The sequence below is a fragment of the Camelus bactrianus genome, chromosome 9 (genome assembly GCF_048773025.1).
Source record: "Camelus bactrianus isolate YW-2024 breed Bactrian camel chromosome 9, ASM4877302v1, whole genome shotgun sequence".
Taxonomy (NCBI): Eukaryota; Metazoa; Chordata; class Mammalia; order Artiodactyla; family Camelidae; genus Camelus; species Camelus bactrianus.
In genome coordinates, this window is record NC_133547.1 from 62,566,341 (window position 1) to 62,587,995 (window position 21,655).

General features: G+C 50.5%; 1 protein-coding gene and 1 long non-coding RNA gene across 4 annotated transcripts; one reads left to right on the top strand and one right to left on the bottom strand.

Annotated features, from left to right (window-relative positions):
• Nucleotides 1-3,139: 3,139 nt before the first annotated feature.
• On the top strand, nucleotides 3,140-17,821 carry LOC141578671 (uncharacterized). Its single transcript, XR_012509268.1, has 3 exons — nucleotides 3,140-7,634; nucleotides 9,048-9,428; nucleotides 17,691-17,821. It is a non-coding gene; the product is annotated as an uncharacterized LOC141578671 (long non-coding RNA).
• On the bottom strand, nucleotides 13,300-20,567 carry PDP2 (pyruvate dehydrogenase phosphatase catalytic subunit 2). Of its 3 annotated transcripts, none has more exons than XM_045522218.2 (2): nucleotides 20,420-20,567; nucleotides 13,300-18,251 (listed from the first exon to the last, which is right to left on the bottom strand). In XM_045522218.2, the coding sequence occupies exon 2, from the start codon at nucleotides 18,195-18,197 to the stop codon at nucleotides 16,608-16,610; it is 1,590 nt and encodes a 529-aa protein (XP_045378174.1). In that variant the 5' UTR covers nucleotides 18,198-18,251; nucleotides 20,420-20,567; the 3' UTR covers nucleotides 13,300-16,607. The 3 variants fall into 3 exon arrangements, with proteins under 3 accessions (XP_045378174.1, XP_010960734.1, XP_074226724.1); XM_010962432.3 differs by having other exon boundaries at nucleotides 13,300-18,204; nucleotides 20,420-20,561; XM_074370623.1 differs by lacking the exon at nucleotides 20,420-20,567 and adding an exon at nucleotides 20,118-20,252.
• Between the last annotated feature and the right edge of the window lie 1,088 nt (nucleotides 20,568-21,655).

Genomic DNA, 21,655 nt, shown 5'->3' on the forward strand with positions numbered 1-21,655 from the left:
GACAAGCCTGGTATCACCTGTGGAGAAAGACATGGGGGTATCATATGGGCTCTTGGTGAGATCTTGAGGCTAGAGCAAGGTGGATCATTTCCACGGGCATTCGGAAACCACTGGCTATAGACTTTGGATGGGTTAACTCTGTCCAGGTGATGGTTGAGGAGAGTGTCCTTGAGAGTGTCATTTCTGTGTTTGCCTGGGTATCATCTTTGTTATGGGAGGGCAGCTTGTGAGTCCACGTCCTGCGCTCATGTGTGACCACACTTGTGTCCCTATGCACAAGTCACCTACACACAGGGGAGGACAGAGGGGTCTGGGTAGGAATTATGAGGTACTCATGGGATTGGAACAGGAGAGGTGAGGCTGGGGATGGGTCCTTCTGTGCCAGTGCTGGCTCCAAGGCACACTTGGGTTTTACATACTGGTTGGTGAGCATGTGGAGAGTCCGCAAAAAATCAGAGAAGGAGACATTACTCAGATGGACACCACTGGAGTGGGACAGGAACCTTCATGGCTCACCCTGCCCTTGCCCCAGGTGAACCCCTTCCCCTGGCCCAAGATTAAGCCACAGCCCTGGTGCTGAGCCTTGACACACCTCTGGACTGACCTCTAATCCCTGACCCTGGACTGGCCACAGACACATGCTGATCCCTCAGGCCTTCATCCCAATGGGAGCCAGGGTGGGACTTGCTGTCCCAGGCACCCTTAGCTGGTGATGGTAAATCACGGGGAAGGGAGGAAAACAACCTCATTAGGGCCCAGGCCCTATTTTTAGGAGATAATCTCTTCCGTCTTGGCAGATTCTATGGGATGGAGGCCAAGCCCAGCCAAGAGAGATGGGACAGGCATCCTGGCTGGCCTGGGGGAGCCTGGGAAACTCAGCCAGGATCTCCATCCCAGGGATGGACTCCAAGGCTGATCCCAGCCACTCTGGGCCCAGGTTCTCCCCATCCCCAAACTCCCCACAGGAGGCTCTGCTAACTTCTGTGGTCCAAGCAGAGCTTCCTGCCTCTATCCTAGGATCCTCTGCTTGGCTGCACCCACTCAGAAGTCTTCAGAGTGCAAAGATCTTTGAAGGCAGAACTCATCTAATCTTTCCATCAACCTGTGAGGGTGGGATTATTGGGACCATTTTACAGTAGAGGATCTTGAAGGTCAGGGAGATAAGGGCTGCAGCTGGGAGTCTTAGAAGCAGGGCACAAGGTGAGACTCGCGGGTCAAGGTTCTTGTTACCTCTCCAGAAGTGTTCACGGCCTTCACCTGGTCTCTGCTCCCATGAGATCCCCTAGATGGGCCTTAGGGATCAACCAGGCCAGGAGCTCCTTATAAAGCTGGGAAAGTGAATGACAAAGAGGTAGAGGGACCTTCCCAAGTTCATCCAGCCAGTGAGATGCAGCACTTGAGCTGGAACCCTGGAATCCCCCATTTTCTGGGTCCTTGTTCTGGATAGATATATAGGTTGATAGGTGGGTAAGTAGATAAGTGGATGGATGAATGGGTTGATAAGCAGGTGGATGGGGCCCCAACAAAGGAAAGGATGGATGACAGGATACCAGGGCACATTAAGTCATCTATTCCAGTTTGAGAACTCCTTTCTTGGGCCTCCAGACCTCACACCACTTTCTGATCGTGGGGCTGACCACAAGATCCCCAATCCCCAGGGACACAGTCTCAGTTTTCCTGAGCATCTGTAAACAGAAGACTCTCCTGTGATCCTTAGTCCCTTCTATAGAGGAAAGTGAGGGTCAGAGAGGAGCGTGGCTCCTCCTGGGTCTCAGAGGAAGAGAAACGGGAAGCTGGCGCTGGTTCTTGGGCTTGACGGTGGGTCAGCAAGTGCTTGTGCAGATTCATACTAGTGAGGCAGGCCTCACTCTGCAGGCAGGGCCTAGACCCTGGTAGACCCTGCTAGGGCAAGGTAGGGGATAACCAGTGATTCAGTGTAGGCAAAAGAACATGTGATCCATGCTCTGCCTTATCCTTGCTGTGTGTTCCTAGGTGAGTTGCTTCATCTCTCTGAGCCTTGGTTTACTTGTTGATAAAATGGGCCTCACTCAAATGGAATTATTGGGAGGACCACACAAGATAATCCCTGTAAAACATATGTAGCACAATGCCAGTCATATAGCAGGAGCTCAGTGAACATGGCTTTCCCTGGTCCATGGACTCCGGTGGGGCACTTACACTCACAGGCTCTCATAAACTCCCCAGGGGCCCCATGAGGCTCCAGCCCCAACCTGGCCCTGCTGGGTGACCCTGGGCAAGACATCCCTCTCCAGCTTTGGCTCTTTGCCAGCTCCAAGGCTCTCACTGGGTGACGCTGAGGGATCTCACGGGGTTCAGACTGGTCTGAAGCTGGAGGGAGTCGTGGGGTCCACCCTTGTGGGGAGCTCATACCTCCCTCTCCCAGGCCCCTTCCAGAGGCACAGGGCCAGATCAAAGAGACCCAGCACTGAGGATCGGGAGGCGGGCTCGGAAGGAATGTAAACATGAAGATATTTTTAAACTTTTTCCAGCCCCAGAGATTAGGGCTCTTAAGCAAGAGGCCCAGAGGTCAGTCTGGCCCTCACTCACAAAGAAAGAAACAGTCTTGAGACCTCAAAGACCCCCTCCACCCCACTCTCACCCACCTATACCCATCCCAGGACTCTAGCTTGGGCCTCAGGGCAGAAGTTCTACCTCTGATCTCACCTCCAGATGTCCTGTTGCTGCTGGATAGCGTGTTTCTAATGAGAGGGCCTCCTGGATGTGCGAGGACCCAAGGGATTGAGGGTTGTGGGGCCCTACCTGGCAGAGCTAGTGCTGAGACTGAGCTTGGAGACCCCTTGGCAACGCTGTCACTTCATCAGGTGTCTGTGTGTCAGGTGTGTGTGTAAGCGTCTATGGATGTGTAAGCATATGTTAAAGTCTAGTCGGCATGGTGTAAGTGTGCCAGGAGCCCACGCCAGCCCTCCCTTCCTACCCTTCCCTAGCATCCCTGAACCCCTCTCCTGGTCAGTGGGGGACATGGGTTGGGGCAGGAGGTAGGCTTAATGGTCAAGGGGAAAAGAAGAGGGAAGATGAGGAGGGCAATGGTGCTAGGACTGGAGGGGTGGGGTGGCTGGGGGCGGGGCTGGGGCGGGGCTGGGTCCAGAACTGAGCCATGCAGTGAGTCATGCTGTGAGAGCTTCAGGGACCACCAACCAGGGGACAGGGGACTCAGCTCCCTTGATTATCCCCAAATGTCACAGTGACTTAGGAACTTGGACACAAGCCTCCCTAGATCTCAGTGCTTCAGGCATCATGGTGACGTTTAACTTGGGTTCCATGAGAACTACCTCTTCCCTCAGTGATGTGGCCACCCTCACACACCCACCGGAGTGTCGCAAGAAGACTCACAGAGGGGACTCAGCCACAACATGTGCCACCCACCCTGTGATCATATCCCAGGGACTCCCACACTCTTACCCCATCCACATCCCCACTGATCAGGAAGTCAAAGAGTCAGAGTTCACAGGGGCCTTTGGGAGACAGGCCAGGCAGCGGGTACCAGGACAATATGGGGCCCTAGCCCCAGGAGAGGCCTTGCTGGCTGTTTTCCATGCTTCAGGAGGCTGCTGTGCCACCTTGTTCTGCTTTTGGGCCCAGAGAAGGACAGTGTCCATCTCCAGGTCACACAGCTCCTCATTGCAGGGCAGGGCTCAGGCCCCAGGCCAGGATCAACACGGTGGTATGTTCCCCTGCATGTCCCCTCCACTGTGGCAGCAGGGGAAGAGGATGAGGCTCAGTGCTTTATCATAAGGTGTGGTGGGACTTCAGGCCCAGGACAATGAGTGGATGGTGGTGAAAGGGTCTCATAAGAAAGGGAGCTGAAGGCTTGTCCTCAGCGTGGGGGCCGGAGCTGCACATCCGAAGATGTTGCTATGTTGTCCCTGTGTGCATGCCCACTCAGCAGGGTTGTTGCTATTCTTACCCACTTGGTGATGGCAGCGAGGTCAGAGATAGTGGCTGGGTGGGAGCAAGTCACGAGCACCAGCTCCTTATCTGACACGTTCTCTGGAAACTTGGCAGGGGCTGCCAGGCTCTGGGGGCCTATGCAGAGAGGGTGAGGTGGTCACAGGGACAGGGTCAGGGGATGGGCCAGCTCAGCTGCCGCTCTTACAGCCAGGCAAAGTCTCATCAGAACTGGCCTGGGGGTTTCCAGTGGGATTTCTTCCCATGTGGTCAGTAAGACCCTCAAGTCATCCTCAGCGTCCTACCCAGTTCAATCCAGAATGCACGATCACTGAGCTTTCGATGCCCCAGAAGACAAAGTGTTGGGTTTCCCCAGTGAGGCCAGAGGCAGGGGGCACCTCTAGAGGGAGAGCATGGTACTGTGAGACACAGGAGTCCAGGCTGATCACTGTCCTGCCCACTTCCTAACTGTGTGACCTTGGGCAAGTCATTTCTGCTCTCTGAGCTTTGGTTTCCTCATCCTTTCCTGGGCTGTTGTAGGGATGAGAAAGTCCAACAGTCAGGAAAGTAGACTAAGGGCCGCAAGGGTGTGTGTGTGTGTGTGTGTGTGTGTGTGTGTGTGTGTGTGTGTATGTGTGTGCGCACGCACATGTGTGCTCAGGAGTTGGGGGGCCAGGATGGGGAGAGGGAGGAACATGGGTCCCCTACCTTGGAGACTCCTGCCTCATGGATTTTCCATTGGCACGTCGGCACCCTCTCCCCCAAAATAGGCCCTACGAGCCGCGTGTGACAGAGCCCAGACTGAGGGGACTTTTTTTAGCTGCCCTTTGATTGTCAGCTCTCGAGCGGCTGCTATTTTGAGTCCCAACGCCTGGAGAAGTAGGGCCAAGTGGGGGCTGGGGTCAGCTCAGTGGTCCTGGCTGGCTCCCTGAAGGCATCCCCAAGGGGGCCAGCCATGCCCTCTCTCACCCAGCACTACTGGCAGGGACAGCACAGCCTCCCCTGTGGATTAGGCCTGAGGGCTCAGCCGGCCACCTCCAGGGAAGCAGCAGACCTGGCCAAAACCACCCTCATTTATGGAGCTCACCCTACAGGCCACTGGCCAGGGTCCCCGAGAGAAGAGCACGTTGTGGGATTAACTGAGATAACACAAGCAAAATCCTTACTTAGCACAGGGACTGGCACATAATTGGCCCTCAAAAAATAGGAATAGCTACTTTTATTACTGTCATGACAGCTGTAGTCATTCTTGGTTTTGTTGTTACAGTAACATTTTGATCAGATTTCCTTCCAGTCTTTTTTCTGTGCATTTATCTTATGTCACTGAGTTCAGGTCACAGCACTCCCCTCCAACACTTGGTTTCAGCAGAAAAGAGCCCCTGAGTCTGCTGGGGTGCCCCTCTCTGTATCTCTGGGCCCCAACCCCAAGGATCACCTTTCTATGAATAACCTTTGGGGTCCATGACCCCTGAGATTGTACTTGACCTTCCAGAGTGTCTGTGGTATGACCACAGGTTCTGTCATGTCCTCAAATGTCATCAACCACAGGCCCATAGGATTCCAGAGCCCCAGATTCTGAAAGTCAAATGCTAGATGCTGGGTCCCCAGATGGCCCTGCACTTGGATTCTAGAACCCTCTGGCTGGAACCTAAAGAAATGGGCTTGTTTCCACAGACAGTTGTCAGAAAGAATTTTATGGCTGTTCAGGTGCATAAGATTAGGCAATGACTCATGAGGACAAAGGAAGATGTTCTCAAATTCCAGGTTTTGGTTTGGGCAGGGAGGGTGCGGGCTACTAAGAAGAGGAGACGGGGTAGATAGCCAGATTCTGGGAAGTTGCTGGGCAGGGGGAGAAAGGGAGTGTGGCTGAGCCAGGCTTCCCGCTTCCCTACTGGGGTCCTTTCCCAGCAGGGCAGCAAGGTCAGCTGGGGTTGGGGATCATGTGTTTACCCTCGCCCCAAGCGGTTACTGCACAAGGTGAGACTTCCTTGTTACCCGAAGGACAAAAATAGGTCCCAGGTGATGGCCAGCAATCCATGCCCAGAACCAGCAGGGTTTTTCTGAGAGTGACAGGCACAGGGCCAGTCCAGGCTTGGTCAAGTGGGACTGAGCTAGAAGAGGCATCCTCAGCCTGTGGGCTCACCCTACTGCTTGGCAGTCCTGAATGAGGTGAGGGGAGTTGGGGTCATACACAGGCTGACCCTCAAAAGGTTGGCCTTAAAAAAAAAAAAAAAGATGGGCCTAGAAGTCTGACTCAGCTGTGTGACCTCGGGCAAGTCACTAGGTATCTCTGAGAATCATCTTCCTTCTCAAATGATGGGAACATTGACCCTGCTTCAGGGTGGTTGAGAGAACCCCGGGAGGCTGACAGATGATGCTGGATAGATTGAACCTCGACTTCAGCTGTCCCAGAGTCCAGAGAAGATAAGGGCCTTGCCTGCATAGCCCTTCTGCCAAAGGCCCGTTCTCTGCCAATCTGAAGGAGCCAGAGTCAGGCACAAAAGCACGTTCTGGAAGGGCCTGTGGGGATTTTCCAGAAACAACTCTGTTGAGCTGGAGAATTCCATTCCTGGCCCTGCTGCCCAGGGCTCAGGCTGAGGAGGGGATGCTCTGGCTCATTCCGGTTCTGCCCAGCTTACTCCTTGCACGCAAAGCCCAGATCAGGGTGTCCCACACCGCATTCTCCTGCTGTTTGCTGTGGAGGGTGAGGAGCCTGAGGCTCCGAGGTCCCTCTTGGGGCCCTCTCACAGAACAGTGCTGGGCACACAGTTGGTCTTCTCCTAGCCTCCCACCCCTGCCAGGGGCCCTCCCTTTCCTTCATCCAACATGTCTTAGCATTTTCCCTGGAACCAGCCCCTGCCCTCAGGGTCACCCCAGATGACCAGGAACAGGCCAATATGACGGACACTGACTTAGGGGAGAGATGGCATCTGACCCAACTTGGGGCGGGGTTGACAAAGGCCGCTGGAGTAGGGAAGGGTAGCCAGGCTGGGACAATTGCCTGGGTGAAAGCTCCAAGGACTGGGATGTACTCTGATATTTCCGTGAAGCTGGAGAACAGGTTTGAGGGAGTCTGACGGGCATCAAGGTCAAGGGTGGGATTTGAACTGAACTCATTTACTTACTGAGCTGTTGGACCCTGGTTCCCTTCCCAGCCCAGGGTTCTTTCCTCCACATTTACCCCCATGAGGGTTTTCCCTGGGTTTGGCCAGAAACAGGAAGGTTCCTCTCCGGGGAAGGCCAGGCTGGCAATAGGAATCTTAAGAGACAACAGGGCGTTAGAGCAGGGCCCAAGGGGACCCAGCTTAGCTCATTACAAGGTGAATCCTGCATCCACAAAATGTACTTTCCACTCCAAGTTCCCTGGGGAGAGAGAGGACACTCAGATGTGCTGGGAGCAAAGCTTTTGTAGGGTCCCAGCTGGACTTGGGGGGACCTCCAGACCCACTCTGACATTTTATGTCAACTTCAGCCCATCACCTGTGCCCTATCCAGGTTCTGCCACCTCCACCCCTCGGGAGGGAGAACACGGCCCCCCTCCACCCTGCAGGCTGGCGCCAGGGTTTATGATCCAGCACAGAAGATGCTGAGAGCCACACGGGTGGAAAAAGTTACCCAGTTCTAAATCAGCCAGCCTTTGGGTGATCTCATCCCCTTCCCAATATAGTCACGGTCCCTTCCCCCACCAGCGGCCCCTGGCCAATGAGGTAAGTCATGAGGGAGCTGGTGGAGGGGTGTGGGTAAGGTCTGGGGGAAGAATTTCAACTTGGGGTCGCACTGTACATTCTGTTTTGCAATCTCATTCCCCACCTGCTCATTTCCAGTATTTACACCAAGCAGTTTCCTGTCCAATAATTAAAGATCGCCCACCATCACTTTTTAATTTCACTATCACTTTTAAAGTCCACCAGAATAGATGCACCAGAATCTCTTTGTCCAGTATGTAGAGGAAGGACATGTCAGTGGTGTCCAGTTTCTCTTTCTCACAAACACCAGTGCTATGACCATTTTTGTTCAAACCCTCTTGTGCATTTGCCTGATCCTCCCTCCCTCTCCTTCTGGGTCTCTCTCTCTTTCAGATAAATTCTAACAGGTGCTGGGCGGGAGAGTAGGCTTCACTGTGTGACTGATGCACGCTGAGCCCTCCCCCAAGCCAGAGGTGCCAGGCCCAGGGCAGGGAGGGCATCAGACACCAGTCCAGGGCCACGGGGTCAGGGGAGCAGGGCAGGCTGTGGTCCGCTGGTCCCTCCTCCCTGCTCAAGGCCAGCACATGCCCCTAGCTTCCACCTGCTTTTGCCTTCCCAACTCCACAGGCCAGGCTGACTAGGGACACAGGGGAAGGCCATACACAAGGTCTGTCCTGTATTGTATCCATACAGCCTCACCTCAGGCACAAGCAGAGGACCCCACAGTCCATCCAATTCATGTCTTGCCAAGCGCTCCTCCAGCTTCTGCTAGAATGCTTCCACAGACCAACCGACAGCTTTCTCCTTCCTGCCAGGCTTTTGGGGAGCAGATAGGGCATGCTTTTCTTTTTCTTTTTCTTTTTTTTTTTTTTCTTTTTGCCTTTTTTTTTTTTCTTACCAAATGAATAGATATTCAACAGAATTACATGATCGCTTAGTAATCGTATGAAAGCTAAGAGGAAGCTTTGGAGTCAGACACCAGGGTTCAAAATCCAGCTCTGCATTTACTAGTTTTGTGACCTTGGGCACATCATTTTACCCCCTCAGACCTAGTTTCACCATCTGTAAAATGGGTTCATAATACTTGCCTCATACGGTTGTGAGATTATAAAGGACTGGCTCCTATGATTATGGAGGCTGAGAAGCCCCATCATTTGCTATCTGCAAGCTGGAGGCTCAGGAAAGCCAGTGGTGTGGTTCCAAACCCAAAGTCCAAGAAACCAGGGGAGCCAATGATGTAAGTCCCAGTCAGAGTCCAAAGGCCTGAGCACCAGGAGCATCAGACGTCTGAGGGTAGAAGTTGGATGTCCTAGCTCAACAGAGCAAGTTTTTCCTTCCTTCCACCTTTTTGTTCGATCCCAGCCCTCAAAGGATTGGATGATGTTTACCCACTTCTTAACCCAGTCCACTGATTCAAATGCTAATCTCTTCCAGAAACACCCTCAAAGACAGGAAGAAATCATGTTTTACCAGCTATCTGGGCATCCCTCAGACCCATCAAGTTAACACATACAATTAACTATCAACAACTATATATCAGATGCACCAATCTATCAAAACTTTGCTGCACATTAACTTTGTCAATCACCAGTGTCACTTCTCCTGTATTTTATTGATTACAAGCAAGTTGCTAAGGCCAGCCCTGATTTAAGAAGAGAAGAATTTGATGCTGCCGCTTGATCAGAGGAGTGGCAAAGAATTGTGATCAACCTTAAAACCACAACCAGGAGCAAAAGGTGGACGATTCCAGGCTCCTTCCCAAGGGTGATGAGGGCATTGGCCTACCTCTCAGAAAATGTGACTCCCGCTTGAGGGGTAAGACAAAAACCACTTTCTCTTCTCTCACTCCTTCCTCTATGTGTGACTGTAGTGTAGACTCCACACACCTGGAGAGGAGTCTGAGCTTTCTCCCAAGGATGATGGGGAGCCATGGAAGGGTTTGGAGCAGGGGAGTGACATGATCAGATCTGATTCTGACCAAGATCGCTCTGACTGCTGCGTGCTGGATGGAGTTGACCAGAAGGGGCAGCTGTTACTTGGGGTGGGGGGAGGATAAAGGTGGTTTGGACCATTCTTGGAGCTGGGATATGGGGTGGACAGGAGGGAGTGGACCCCGGGCTGTGGGAAGGTGGCTGTGGGGACTGGCTGCAGGGAGCAGAGGTAGAGGTGGGAAGGGTTCAGAGGTGCAGGGTAGTCCTCTACAGGGGAGCACCCACACTGGGGGAGACCGGAAAAGGTAGCAGCCACTCCCTCACCTCTCTTGGGATCCCAACAGCCCCTTCCCCAGGAGTCAGGGTTGAGCGACCACAGGTTAAGGTCCTTCCTCCCTGCCCCCAACTGGTTCCAGCCCCAAGGACCTCCAGGGTCTGGTGAGAGTCCCTGAAGTCTGTTTCAGGCTGCATTCCCCAGAGACCCTGCTCCGCCTTGGGTTGAACCTCAGGGCTTCATCTCCAGAACACGTTTCTCCCACTCGGGCTGCAGTTGACACCAACACGGCCCAATGGCGACATCTAGGGGCAGCCACCCACCTCACGTTGTTTAACCACAGCATCCCACAGCAAAGGGCCTGTGCTACCAGGTGTTCCCGTCATGCCGTCCTCAGATTTGGTGACCAAGCCACCAGGCAGAGATCTGATGAGGCCCAGCTCCTCCATTCATTCCTGCCAAAGCCCAGTACAGGGTCAGCAAGGTCCCTGGAACCCCAAGTGAACCCATGGATACCCTCCTTTCCCACAAGTCAAGGAGAACATTGGCTAGTTGATGACATTTTCCTGTCCCCACCCCTCCACTACCCTGCTTTGCTTCAGAGGAAGGGTCATCCCAGAAGCTCAGCCACCCTCTTCTCATAGAGCTGACTTCCCACCTCCACCTCATTATCCAGGTCCATCCTGTGTCCTGAGTCCCACATGAGAACACACACTGGCCCTCACCTTTCCACAGTGATCCTGTTTAGCTAACTGTCCATTTTCATCCAGGCACACCCACGGTCTTTTCTGGGTCTGGACACTCCTCACCCCCTCTCCTCACTTCCATACTGGCCCTCAGTTTTCCACCTACTTCTCTAATCACTCTTTTGCTGGTCCCTCTCTGCTCCTCCCTTGATCATCCATCCATCCATCCCTCCCTCCCCCATCCCTCCTTCTTCATTCTACAATCAGCAGGACAGGGGGCTAAGCCTGACATTACAGGGATGAGGAGGAGGAGAAAAACAAAGACAAATGCCCAACAGAACCTGGTGGTAACACCACAGGGGAAGTGGGGGGTTTGGGGTAGGACTTTCTGCCCTGATCCCACCCTACCTCTGTGCTGATGAAGAACAAGCCTTGTCCTCTCTGAGGTCACTGCATGGCCTTGCTCATTTCCCCATCCATGGAGATCACCGGAGGGGCTCCTCCTTGCCCACCCACCACACTTAGCCAACTTCCCCTCGGCCTTCACTGCCTCTATTTCTACAACACCCCCTGAGCCCATCCCCAGAACCCCTGGCCTGGACCCACCCCTGAGCTTCACCCCTCTTGCTCTTTTCCCTGGACTGGCCCCTCCCTAGCCCCACTGTGCTGTGTCGCGGGCGTGTCCCTGGAGAGCTCTGCATGTCTGGCCCAGGGGCACACAGGTGTGTGCAGGGTGGACTGTACAGAGCAGCTAGACAGACGTTCCTTCTGTTCATCTGCTGCAGGAAGAATGGTGTGGAATAAGTGAGAACTTTGCAGAATCCTGGGAAGGCAGGGAGAGTTAAGATCTGAGAGAGACTGGGCTTTGGAAATTCCCTCCACAGATCACTTTTCCAAGGGGTGAGGATAAGTAACATGTTTGGCTAATTATGTTAGTGAGCCACACTTGGGTCCACTCGCTGGCCACTGGCTGACACCAGGGTGTGGTGAAGAAAAGTACAGTGTTTATTTGCAGGGCGTCAAGCAAGGAGTACAGGGGGCTTGTGCTCAAAAGACCCAACTCCCCCATGGCTGTCAGGGAAGAGTGTTTAAAGGCAACATTTGGGGTGAGGGCTGCAGAGTGCCTGACTTCTTTCTGATTGGTTGGTGGTGAGGTAACAAGGTGATGTTTTGGGAATCATCAACCTTCTGGTCCAAGTAGTCTGGGGTCTGCTGCTTGTGCTCAGCATGTAATCACCATCCTCCACGGGGTGGGGGGAGGAGGGTCTTAGTTCCTGCAGAACAACTCTATTGAAATCTGTGTCAGATTGTTATGTACATTCCTCGAGCAGGAACTAGGACTTCCTTTTGTCAGTGAGTTATTGTCATTACTTTTCTTGTTAACTGCTTTTCCTTTGTTTCTACCTTCTCTCACTTCCCTAATTAGTAACCCATTGTGACTGCTCTTTGGAACTCAGGAAGGCCTAGGAGACTATGGCCTTTTCTACAAACCAGAAACAGGGGACACAGAGTGACTTTTGTGTCCAGGAGGACCCCACAGGGTCCTGCTCAGTTTCACTTATTCCCTTGCCAGCAGAGGTCAGAACTGGAACTCTGCCCCCCCCCCCCCCCCCCCGCCACCCCGATCCCTCCTTGCTCCTCCCAGCCAGGTCTTCTCCCATGTGAAACAGATAAGGTCAGGGGTGAATGGAGCAAAGACACTAAGCCACCGAAGTCCAGCTTACCCACTCACCCATCCCAGAGGGAGCCATGTGGAGCACCCACCACCCATGATTCAGAGGGTCCTCATTTAGTAGCATAAAGTAAAATGGAAACAAAAGCTCTAGAGGTGAAAGGAACAGTATACATTTTTTTCTTCCGTAGTTAAAAAGCCCAAGGAGCTCAATTTTTAAAATTTGATTCTCCCTGTTTTCCCTCTATTTTTATCAAGTTCCAAAACAGTGGGATATTGGAATGCATGTTAAGTATATCTAGCTTCTTGTCAGCACCACCTACTTCTCCACCCCACCCCCACACAGGGCCAAAATTGTGCAATGGGATTTTTCCTGCATTATTATCCCTTTCTAAAAGCCCAGAATTGGGACAAGTGCATGGACAGTGGGCTTGGTTCCAATCCCTGCCCTACCATGGTGTCTGGGGCAAGTGTTTCAGCCTCTGGGCCTGTTTTATCCTGTTAAAAAGAGGGAAACAGCTCCTCCAGTTATCCTTAGCAGACCTCAGACACTCCTTTTGCTACCTTTCTCGCCTCCAAATCTGCCCCTCCTCAAGGCCCAGTTTAAGCACCCTAGCCCACACTAAAGTGAATACCTTAATAGTTGTATTGCATTTTAAGAAGCACCCACTGGAGTACTCAAGAGCTAGCTGTATCAGCCCAGAGGCAACGAGCTAAGTTCAGTCAGTGGGGTTATGATGGAGTGGGGTCCTCAACTCTACCTAAGTACCCGCCTAGACCTTTCCCCCAAAGCTGGCTCTGAATTTAAGATTAATAAAGAAGCTGGTTTTACAAGCCCAGTTAAATGTGAAATCCCAGCAGGCCTTCGCCCTGTGTGTGGAGATCCTCGCAACAAAAGCCTTTACTTTCTTTTCCTTCCTTTCAGCTCCCCACACACATGGTTAACACTACATCAGAATTTCCTGTGTGTCAGCAGTCACCAAAAATTTGCAGAGAAAACTTCTTTTGGGTGGCTTGTGGGACTAACTAAAATCTTCCATGGCCAGATAAAGGTGGTGAAACAAAGGTGAGCCTAATCTAGTACCCTAAGGACCTTAAAAAGATTAATATTCAAAGCCAAAAGAAACCCACTTTGCCTCTTTTATTTACAAGTTTTATTTAAATATCTCTCATGGTTAGAAAATAAATGTCAAATAGAACATTGGTACACAGCTTAAAATAACAAATGTCAGTAAAAATTAAAGAACATGGTTCATAATTTTCCCAAGTAACTGCCTGGTAAGAAATACTTTCTGAGGGGCGAGCTGTCAGGTGCCCGAGGCGTGGGGGACAGAACCTCAGACTGCTCAGGAGCTGTCCCACTGCAGACCAAATGCGTCTCCCACTTGGTGGTGCACGGGGCAGCTCACAAGAGAAGAGGCACTAGCAGCCTTTATTCCCCAGCTCCAAAGCTACACAAGGGCTTTTTTGTGTGTGTGCTATGGAAAAGAATCACGTTCAGAGACAAATGAACCACTTAAGATGAAACTCAGATAGCTCAGTTCCAGGAGATTCTGGTTTCAACCGGGAAGTTAGGGCTTCCTCGAAATTGCTAAACAAAAATAGGTCACCAGGGGCTGATAACATGAGTCAAGCCAGACTCATTCTGCACACATTTTCTTGTTCTGTACAACTAATTATTCTCTTAACTCAAGTTTGCACTGTTTATATTTCACTTATATATAAAAGGTGCTAGTTCAATTGTGTCTAACTTAAATTTTATCCAGTGTGCCCAACACTAGATCGGCCCAACACTAGATCGCTTAGGCCAATCATTCTTCTGGGAAAAATATGTTTATATATTAACATACCTCAAAGTTTACATTTTCATTATAGTAAATTAGCTTTAATGTTACAAATAACATCTCAGAAAACTGAATAAGTAACTTGATCTAGCATACTAACTTGAGTTTAGAACTTCTCCATCCATTTTGACCAATCTCCAGAATTAGCAGAATTGTATTATTTATCTATAAAACATTATTTAAAGTATGCCAACATTTCTTACCTAGAGTAATAAATAGGCAATTTAAAGCACCAAAGCATACTTTGTTCAAAAGTGACATCCTAAATATTAAGCATTCGATTGCATTTTTTTGTTCACTTTAGAAGTCTCAATATCAAAATCTTTACATTAATGGAATGACAAGCGTTTTTGGAAGACCTGACAAGTACCACTAACCCCTTCTAAAATCCGTGTCCTCAAGCGGTAGCCCATGTACCTCAGGAAGGCCAGTGACAGCAGAATTGTGGTCAGGGAGACAGACACGCTGGGGTTTAACCAGAAAGGGGTGCTCCTTGGGGCATTCATGGAAAGAGCAGACAGAGTTCATAGCGGAAAAAAGCAGACAATAAACTGAGCTTTCTCAATATACCAATCAGAAAGCAGGACATCTCTATCAGGCTGAGAAAAAACACAGATCCACTTGAAGAAACAGGTGGGAAGTCTGTATTCTCTCAGCTGTCTCACTAGTTACTTAATCAGATAGATTTATGACCCCTGCTAGGCTCCCAAAAAGGACTCAGACACTCCATAATCCTGGTAAATGTAAATCCTGGTAAATGAGAGTTTCGCTGGCATAAAGAACAAAGGATGTCAGACAAGCAGTCTTTGGCTCTAGTAACCTTCGCACCATCTGAATGACGGTGATTCCTGTTTTATTTCTGAGTTGAGATCTAGGAGATCAGAAGGACTGTGGATGGTTTCAGAATAAAAAGAACAAGGCTTAAGCACTCAAAAGAGACTTTGTCACTAAAACAGTTGCACTAGAAAATGCATGGGGAAACATCCCTAGGCTAAAAGTTTCCCAACTCTTGAATGTCCTAAATGTGAACAAAAATGAGGAAGTCAAACCTAGCTATTTGCTTTCCTTTCAGTGGGTGGCTCGAGGGGGTGAGATGAGGAGAGGGATCAACAAAGACAGTGCAGGAATATACAAGTATAGTTTTGTGGGATTATATCAGTGAATCCATTTAGGGACACATTTCCTATTGTTTAAATGTGCTACACCAATTCAGACCATGAAATTCATCCCCCAAAAAAGGATCCACAAGGTTTAATTTTCAAATAAACACAGTCAGTGCAGCCCATGGAAGCCATTACAGGTTACATTTATTTTTGCCCCAAATCCTGTACTAAATCAGGTCTAGTTCCTGAGGAGTAGTAATGGCCATTTAGCCCACAGTCTAAGGGCAAGTGTCCCATCTGACGCATCTCACTCCTCCCTCCTCCCCACTGCCCCTCAGGATGCAGCTAGGGAGCCCTGGTTAAGCAACTATTTTCAGATCTCTCCAGATTCAGACTGAGTCTAAGTCCACAATCCACTGCATAATCCAAGCCATAAGTCTTGCCTCAACTGTCACAGCTACTGCATGCAATCTTGAATTTTCTCCTGCCCTGCAACCACTGGAACTGGGAGCATTCTTTCTAGACAGTATTGCACAGTCAGCAGCAGGGTGAGGGAGTTCAGCATAGCAGAGAAGGGAAGGAATATTAGGTGGAATTAGAAGAATGTTTGAGACATATAATCAGAAAGGTTAAGTGCTATGAGTAAATCTGCAGAGGGTTTACTAAACCCTGGAGGAAATTTTATTATGCAAGAAAGGCCAGGAATTAAGGCTCAGACAGAAGTTACCTCCTAGTATGTTTCAGGGGGTGGGACTCAGAGGAAGGGCCCAAAGCTGCACAAGTAAATTCAGCTGGTCCAGAGGCCTAGCCGCCTTCACCCTCAGCTGAAAACCAACACAAGTCATTCCAAGCATGCTTGCTTACAGCAGTCCTGTTTGGAAGCTTGAGGACTCAGCTTTAAAATAAACTAAATCAGAACTTGAAAGCAGCATTACAAAATGTTTTCACAAGTAAAATCACACACACAAAAGTTAGGACATTGCATAGAAAAGTATTCTGTTATATGCTTTGTAATCCTAGGTCATTAGTAACCACAAATAAACAAAACCTCCCTTCATAGTCTTAAAAGTCCATGATTGTGAATTGAGAATTATCAAGTTTACAGGTTTTGCAGCAAGACTTCAGGAGATCCTGAAGTTCTTCATATTCTTAGAATCATGATTCAGTTTACCCTTCAAAGGCTCAGGCTGACACAGTTTAACAACAGTGTCTTTATAAAAGGACTTGGGTTACATGAGCCCAACCCAATGCTATGGTCTCTGTACTCTGCCCTCTCTGTGTGGAAGAGGTGACCAAACACGCAGAGGCAGGGACATAAAATCACAGCTCTTGTTTTTATATCTAGACTGTTCTTTCCTCACATTAGCCAAGCAAGCTACATTTTCCTGCCCTTTTAACGATAAGGTTTAGATAGCCAGCTTAAGAGTAAGTGAAAATGTCTGAGAAGACATTTAAGTTAACCTTGGCAATAGGATGGGAGACTCTTAACTCCCCTTGTAATATGCATCAATTGAGTCTGAGTTAAAATACACCACCGTGACGGTGATATCATCCCTGTACATCCTCGCCAAGTCCTCCGGTAAAGTCAGCATCGCTGTCAGCCGCTCCGGCTCCAACTCCCCATACTCGTTGCTTCCTATGGCATATCTGATCAGACGTGTGGCTGCGTTTTGGTCAGCAGCATGGAGCCCTTGGGCTTTCCTCTGCAGCAGCAGGCTCTGCATGAGTCCCAGATTGGCAGGTCTCTGGGCCAGGTCGGGCTTGTGCCGACCCGCTTCCGCCAAGTGCTCCACCACCAGCCTCACCACATCCTCATTGCCCAGCACATCCCATAGGCCATCTGAGGCAAGCACAAGGAACTTATCCTGGGGCCTCAGCCTGTGGTATGTGACCTCAGGCCTAGCTGTCAGGTAAGGGGGAGTATAGTAGTGAGGGGGGGTGAACTGGTAAATGTTGAGGGCCTCGGTGTCAAAGCCACTCTCCAGGACGCTGCGCTGCAGCTCTTTACTCCACTTCAGCTGGACGTCCCCAAATGCCCTGCAGGGCATGAGGACGCCCAGCAGCCTGTTGTCCATGATGACTGTCCTGTCCTCTGACTCAGGATGCTCCCTCTTTAGCCGTGACAGTTCGGTTGGGTTCCAGGCATTGTGGTCCCGGGTGAGGGGCAGACAAGACCATATGCCATTGTCCTCTTGGACACCAAGGATGGCCCGGCAGTCACCAGCATTTGCCACATGCAAGTGAACTCCGTCGACGTGGGCCATACAAGCTGTTGCCCCAGAGAAAGCAACCTGTAGTGAAAGGTTCCTGGTCATCTCATCTTCCAGGGGGACCTGGATCTCTAGCGAGATGTCAGAATCCAGTCTCTGGAAGGAGTACATCAATGCTTCCTCAATGTTCAGCCCCATTTCCATGTGCAGGTCAAGCAGCTCCTGCCAGTAGACACGGAGGTGATCAAGGTGCACTGATGTGACATCCTTGTAGATACTGTCCCCTGGGTGCTTGAGCCACTGCAGAATGGGCAGCAGGGGCTTCATGCTTTCCATCGCCCCCTCCATCTGTTCCAGGGTCTGCTGGGACATCAGTGACACTGCCACGTAGTAGAAGAGCCTCTCACTCACTGCTTGAGCACAGGCGTGGCCACCATGTCCATCGAAGATGCCAAACATCAGCCCGTTGGTTTGTAGGCAGGAGGCTACACCTCGCCGGTCCTCCACCGGGGAATTGGCAGCCAGCTGGTTGCTCTCAAATTGCAGCACCGAATTTGGGACTCCATTAATGAGGTCAAGAATCTTGTGGGCCAACTCACCGGCTCGCAGCACCTCATTTACCTGCTCAGGGCTGAGCTGCAAGTGAAAATCTTCTTCTGTTGACGTGTGTCTGTAGGCTTTCTGCAGAGCAAAGCCACCACACGGGGCACTGTTTTTTAGGGTAGCTGGTCCCCAGGCAGAGAGCCTCCATTTTGATTTATCCCTATTTGAGGCACATCTTGTATATAAACGTTGTCCTCCTCGTAATGTGGCAATGCTGTTCCTTGCAGAATTTAAAATCCAGTAGGACACAGTACTTGACATTCTGAAACTGTACAAGAAAATGTGTTTCTTCAGCAAAAAGTTTTTTCTTTAAACCTGGAAATTAAGAGTTTAAGAAACTTTTAAATTTAATTTTTTAAAAATACTGACTTCTGAAAGTCGGTTAATCTCAAAATACTTAAGCAAGTCTCCCTACCTCCTACTGTAACATATAAACACATTCCAGCAAATGTAGAAATCAGGGTTTTAAAACCTCTGCTCTTACAGAATCACAGAGGGCTTTTCCCAAGGGCCCCCTTTCCTTCTTCCCAAATCCTTTTCCTTGCCAGAGCCCAGTGCCAAGCTCCAGGGTTCACGCTCACCAGTAGGTGTTAAGTGTTTGCATAAATGTAAGCTCTCTTTCTTACTCCCTGGCCATCTTGGTGGCTGCTCTTGGTTGGGGGACATCTAGCACCTAAGGCAGGAAGACAGTGGCAGCAAAGAAGACGGAAAAGTCGCTGGAGTCGGATCAACACTAGGCTTCACTTGTTAGGGAAAGTGGAGTGGAAGGTATGTACTGGGGTACAAGCAGACTCTGAAAATGATCAGACGAAGCAAAGTGAACCTCGTCATCCTTGCCAACAACTGCCCCAGCCTTGAGGAAATCTGAAATAGAGTACCCCACCATGTTGGCCGAAACTGGGTCCATTACTACTGGACAATAGTGGTGGCAATAATATTGAATTGGGAATAGCATGTAGAAAATACTACAGAGTGCACATTGGCTATCATGGATCCAGGTGATTAGAAGCTATGTGAAAAGTAAATCATGCAAAACAATTTTCTTTAATAAAACTGGCCAGAGCTTATCTATCTATCTATATATCTATAAATCCATATATATATATATATATATATATATATATATATATATATATATATATGTTTGCATGCTCCATAAATTCAGGAACCATGGCTGCCTTTACTCACCAGTGGCTCTCCAGTGCCCAGCCCTGTACCTGGTACAACAAGCCCTCAAACACTGGCTAAACATGGCAATTCCAGAGGCCCCAAAGCACACTGAAGTATGAGACTAGCTGTCTAGCATCAGACACACTACCTCACTTGCCTGAGCTCCAGCTGTCCATCAGTGCAGTGGGAATACTAGTTTCACAAAGTTTTGTGAGGATTTAATGAAATATAATCCTTCCACTCCAAAAAGGGTATTATTACTTCTATCCTTAGGTGTATCACTGGGGATTTAAAGGTAGTTTTCAGTGGCTATTTATAAAACACCAAACTGCAATGCCTAATTCATCAACCTTTTCCTCACTTAGGTTTTAACCTACTTATTTTCCAAGGCTAGAATCAGTAGGTCAAATGGTGTAGACTCATACTGCCAAACTGATTTCCAGAAGGTTCAAATCTGCCTCCACAAGGGCATGAAGGAAACAGTTTCCTAGTACCTTCAACAGCTTCTGGTGATAATTTTCTTTAGACAAAAAAAAAAGCTGCTCTAATTTCTATTTTCTCTGGTGACCAGGGAGGAGGAGCATTTCCACGTGTTTTCGGATTTCGTTTATGAATCCTGCCCTCCTCAAGTTTGTCGGTTGGGGTATCCAGAGCTCCCACACTTTAGGACTCCCTCTCTCTCCCCAGCCCACGCCGCTAAACTAGGGGCAGGAGCAGTCCGTCAGGGCGCGCAGAGGGCGCCTCCCCAGCTACCTCCTCAAGCCCTGCAGAGAAGCCGGGCAGCAATGCCGGACGCAAGGCGACTTGCCACAGCCCAGACCCAATTTCGCGTATCTAAAGAAAACAGGTTCTAAAATCAAGTCTCTGACCCACAGCCTTATAGATAAGAGCGCGGCCTCCGGAGTCCACCAAGCCAGATCTCCCTCAAACCCTGGCGAGGCCACGTGCCTGAGCCCCAGCTTCCCATCCAGCCTAGAAATTAAGGGAATTAAGTCGAGATGCCGAGCTCACAGGGGTGTTCCAAGGGCTCAAACTGCTAGTGCGGGTGTCTCGGTACGCAGCCAAGGATTCTCCGAGAGGCCACGAGCCCACGTGGCGCGTGCGCGAAAGAGGGGTGACGGTAGTTGTGGCCACCGCTCTTCCCAGTCCGCCGCGGCCCCGCCCCCTCACCTTACCTCGGCTCTCCACCCCATCACCTGAGCGGATGCCGCGGGCCGGAGTGGACCTGGCGCGGGCAAGGCCCGGAAAGGTTAGAGGTTTTCACATTCTACGCTCGTCCCGTTCCCTACCTTGGACCCTCGCCCGCCACTCACCTGCTTGTGCCAAGGCCGCTGGGTCGGTCCCTTCAATTCCGCGACCACATACAGTGCTTCGGCTGCCGCCACCCTGGACTCGCCTCCCTGAACGGACCTCCTACTGATCCTGCTCAAGGAAGCATCCTCTCGCAAGCTTTTATTGGTTAATCTGCGGAGGCGGGCCCTTGACGGACAGCGGAGTTGCCCAATGGCGGAGGAGAGCTAGGGGGCGGAACCCAGAGGCGCCAAATCCGGTTCCTCCCCACTCTCCCTCGCCCACCCCCGCCCACCCCCACCCACCCCCGGGGCTCTGTGGGTAGGCTGGGCGCAGGACTTCGGAACCAGGCAGCCATGTGATCGAGCACCACACCACGTGACCGCCCCTATTCTGCACACCCTAAACCCCGCAGGCTCTCCCATTCCTCACTGTTAATAATACTCCATGGCTTCCTCTCCATTGCTGTGCTGACCAGTCCAGACCCCTCTCCCAGGCGCCACACTTTTATATATCCACTTGGAGGTCTCCTTCTGGAGACCCTTGTACTCTTTAAACACAGTTTGCCCGGAATTCATCCTTTTGCCAAACCTGCCAAACCCACGCCCCAAGTCTGGGAGTCATTTTGATTCCTCTCCCCTCAACCCTACCTTTCTTTTGTCAGTTATCTAATCCTGTTAATCTCATCTCCCAAATATCTCTGCAGTCCAAACATTTGCCTTTAGCTACTCTACCACTTTATTTCTAATTCTGTCATCTGGTCTCCCCCCTTGACTTAAGCTTGGCCCTCGCTGGCTCTTCCTCTTCAGAGCAGGTATAGTGAACCTTCTACACCTCAAATTGCTGCGCTAAACTCTTCATTGGCTCCCCACATCCATGGGCCTTGGCATGGCCCCTGACAGTTACAGTAGTTAGTGGCTGGTAGGTTGAGAAAAGCTGAAAAGTAGGACACCAGATATTCCCTCAGTCCCTTCCATTGTGGGAATAGAACTCTTCCATTAACTGGTAAATCAAGTGCAGTCCTTCCCTGGAGGCAGAGAAAAATAGAAGACGACCAGAAAAGGCCACTTAGAGCCCTGAAAATGTGGTCTTCTGGAAGGAAGACACACAGGCTTACCTGGAGAGCCTGGCCAGCTCAGCTGGATCCAAGGACGTACCTGCCATAAAATGGTTCCTGTCAGACTTGCCCCTGATATGATATTCATGCCAGCACTCATTCTTGGCCCTTTCTAGAAGTTCTACCAGTAAGTCAGAATTTG

Coding starts and splice junctions, on each gene's coding strand:
- PDP2 (XM_045522218.2), bottom strand. CDS start 18,197: ATGTCAAGTACTGTGTCCTACTGGATTTTAAATTCTGCAAGGAACAGC.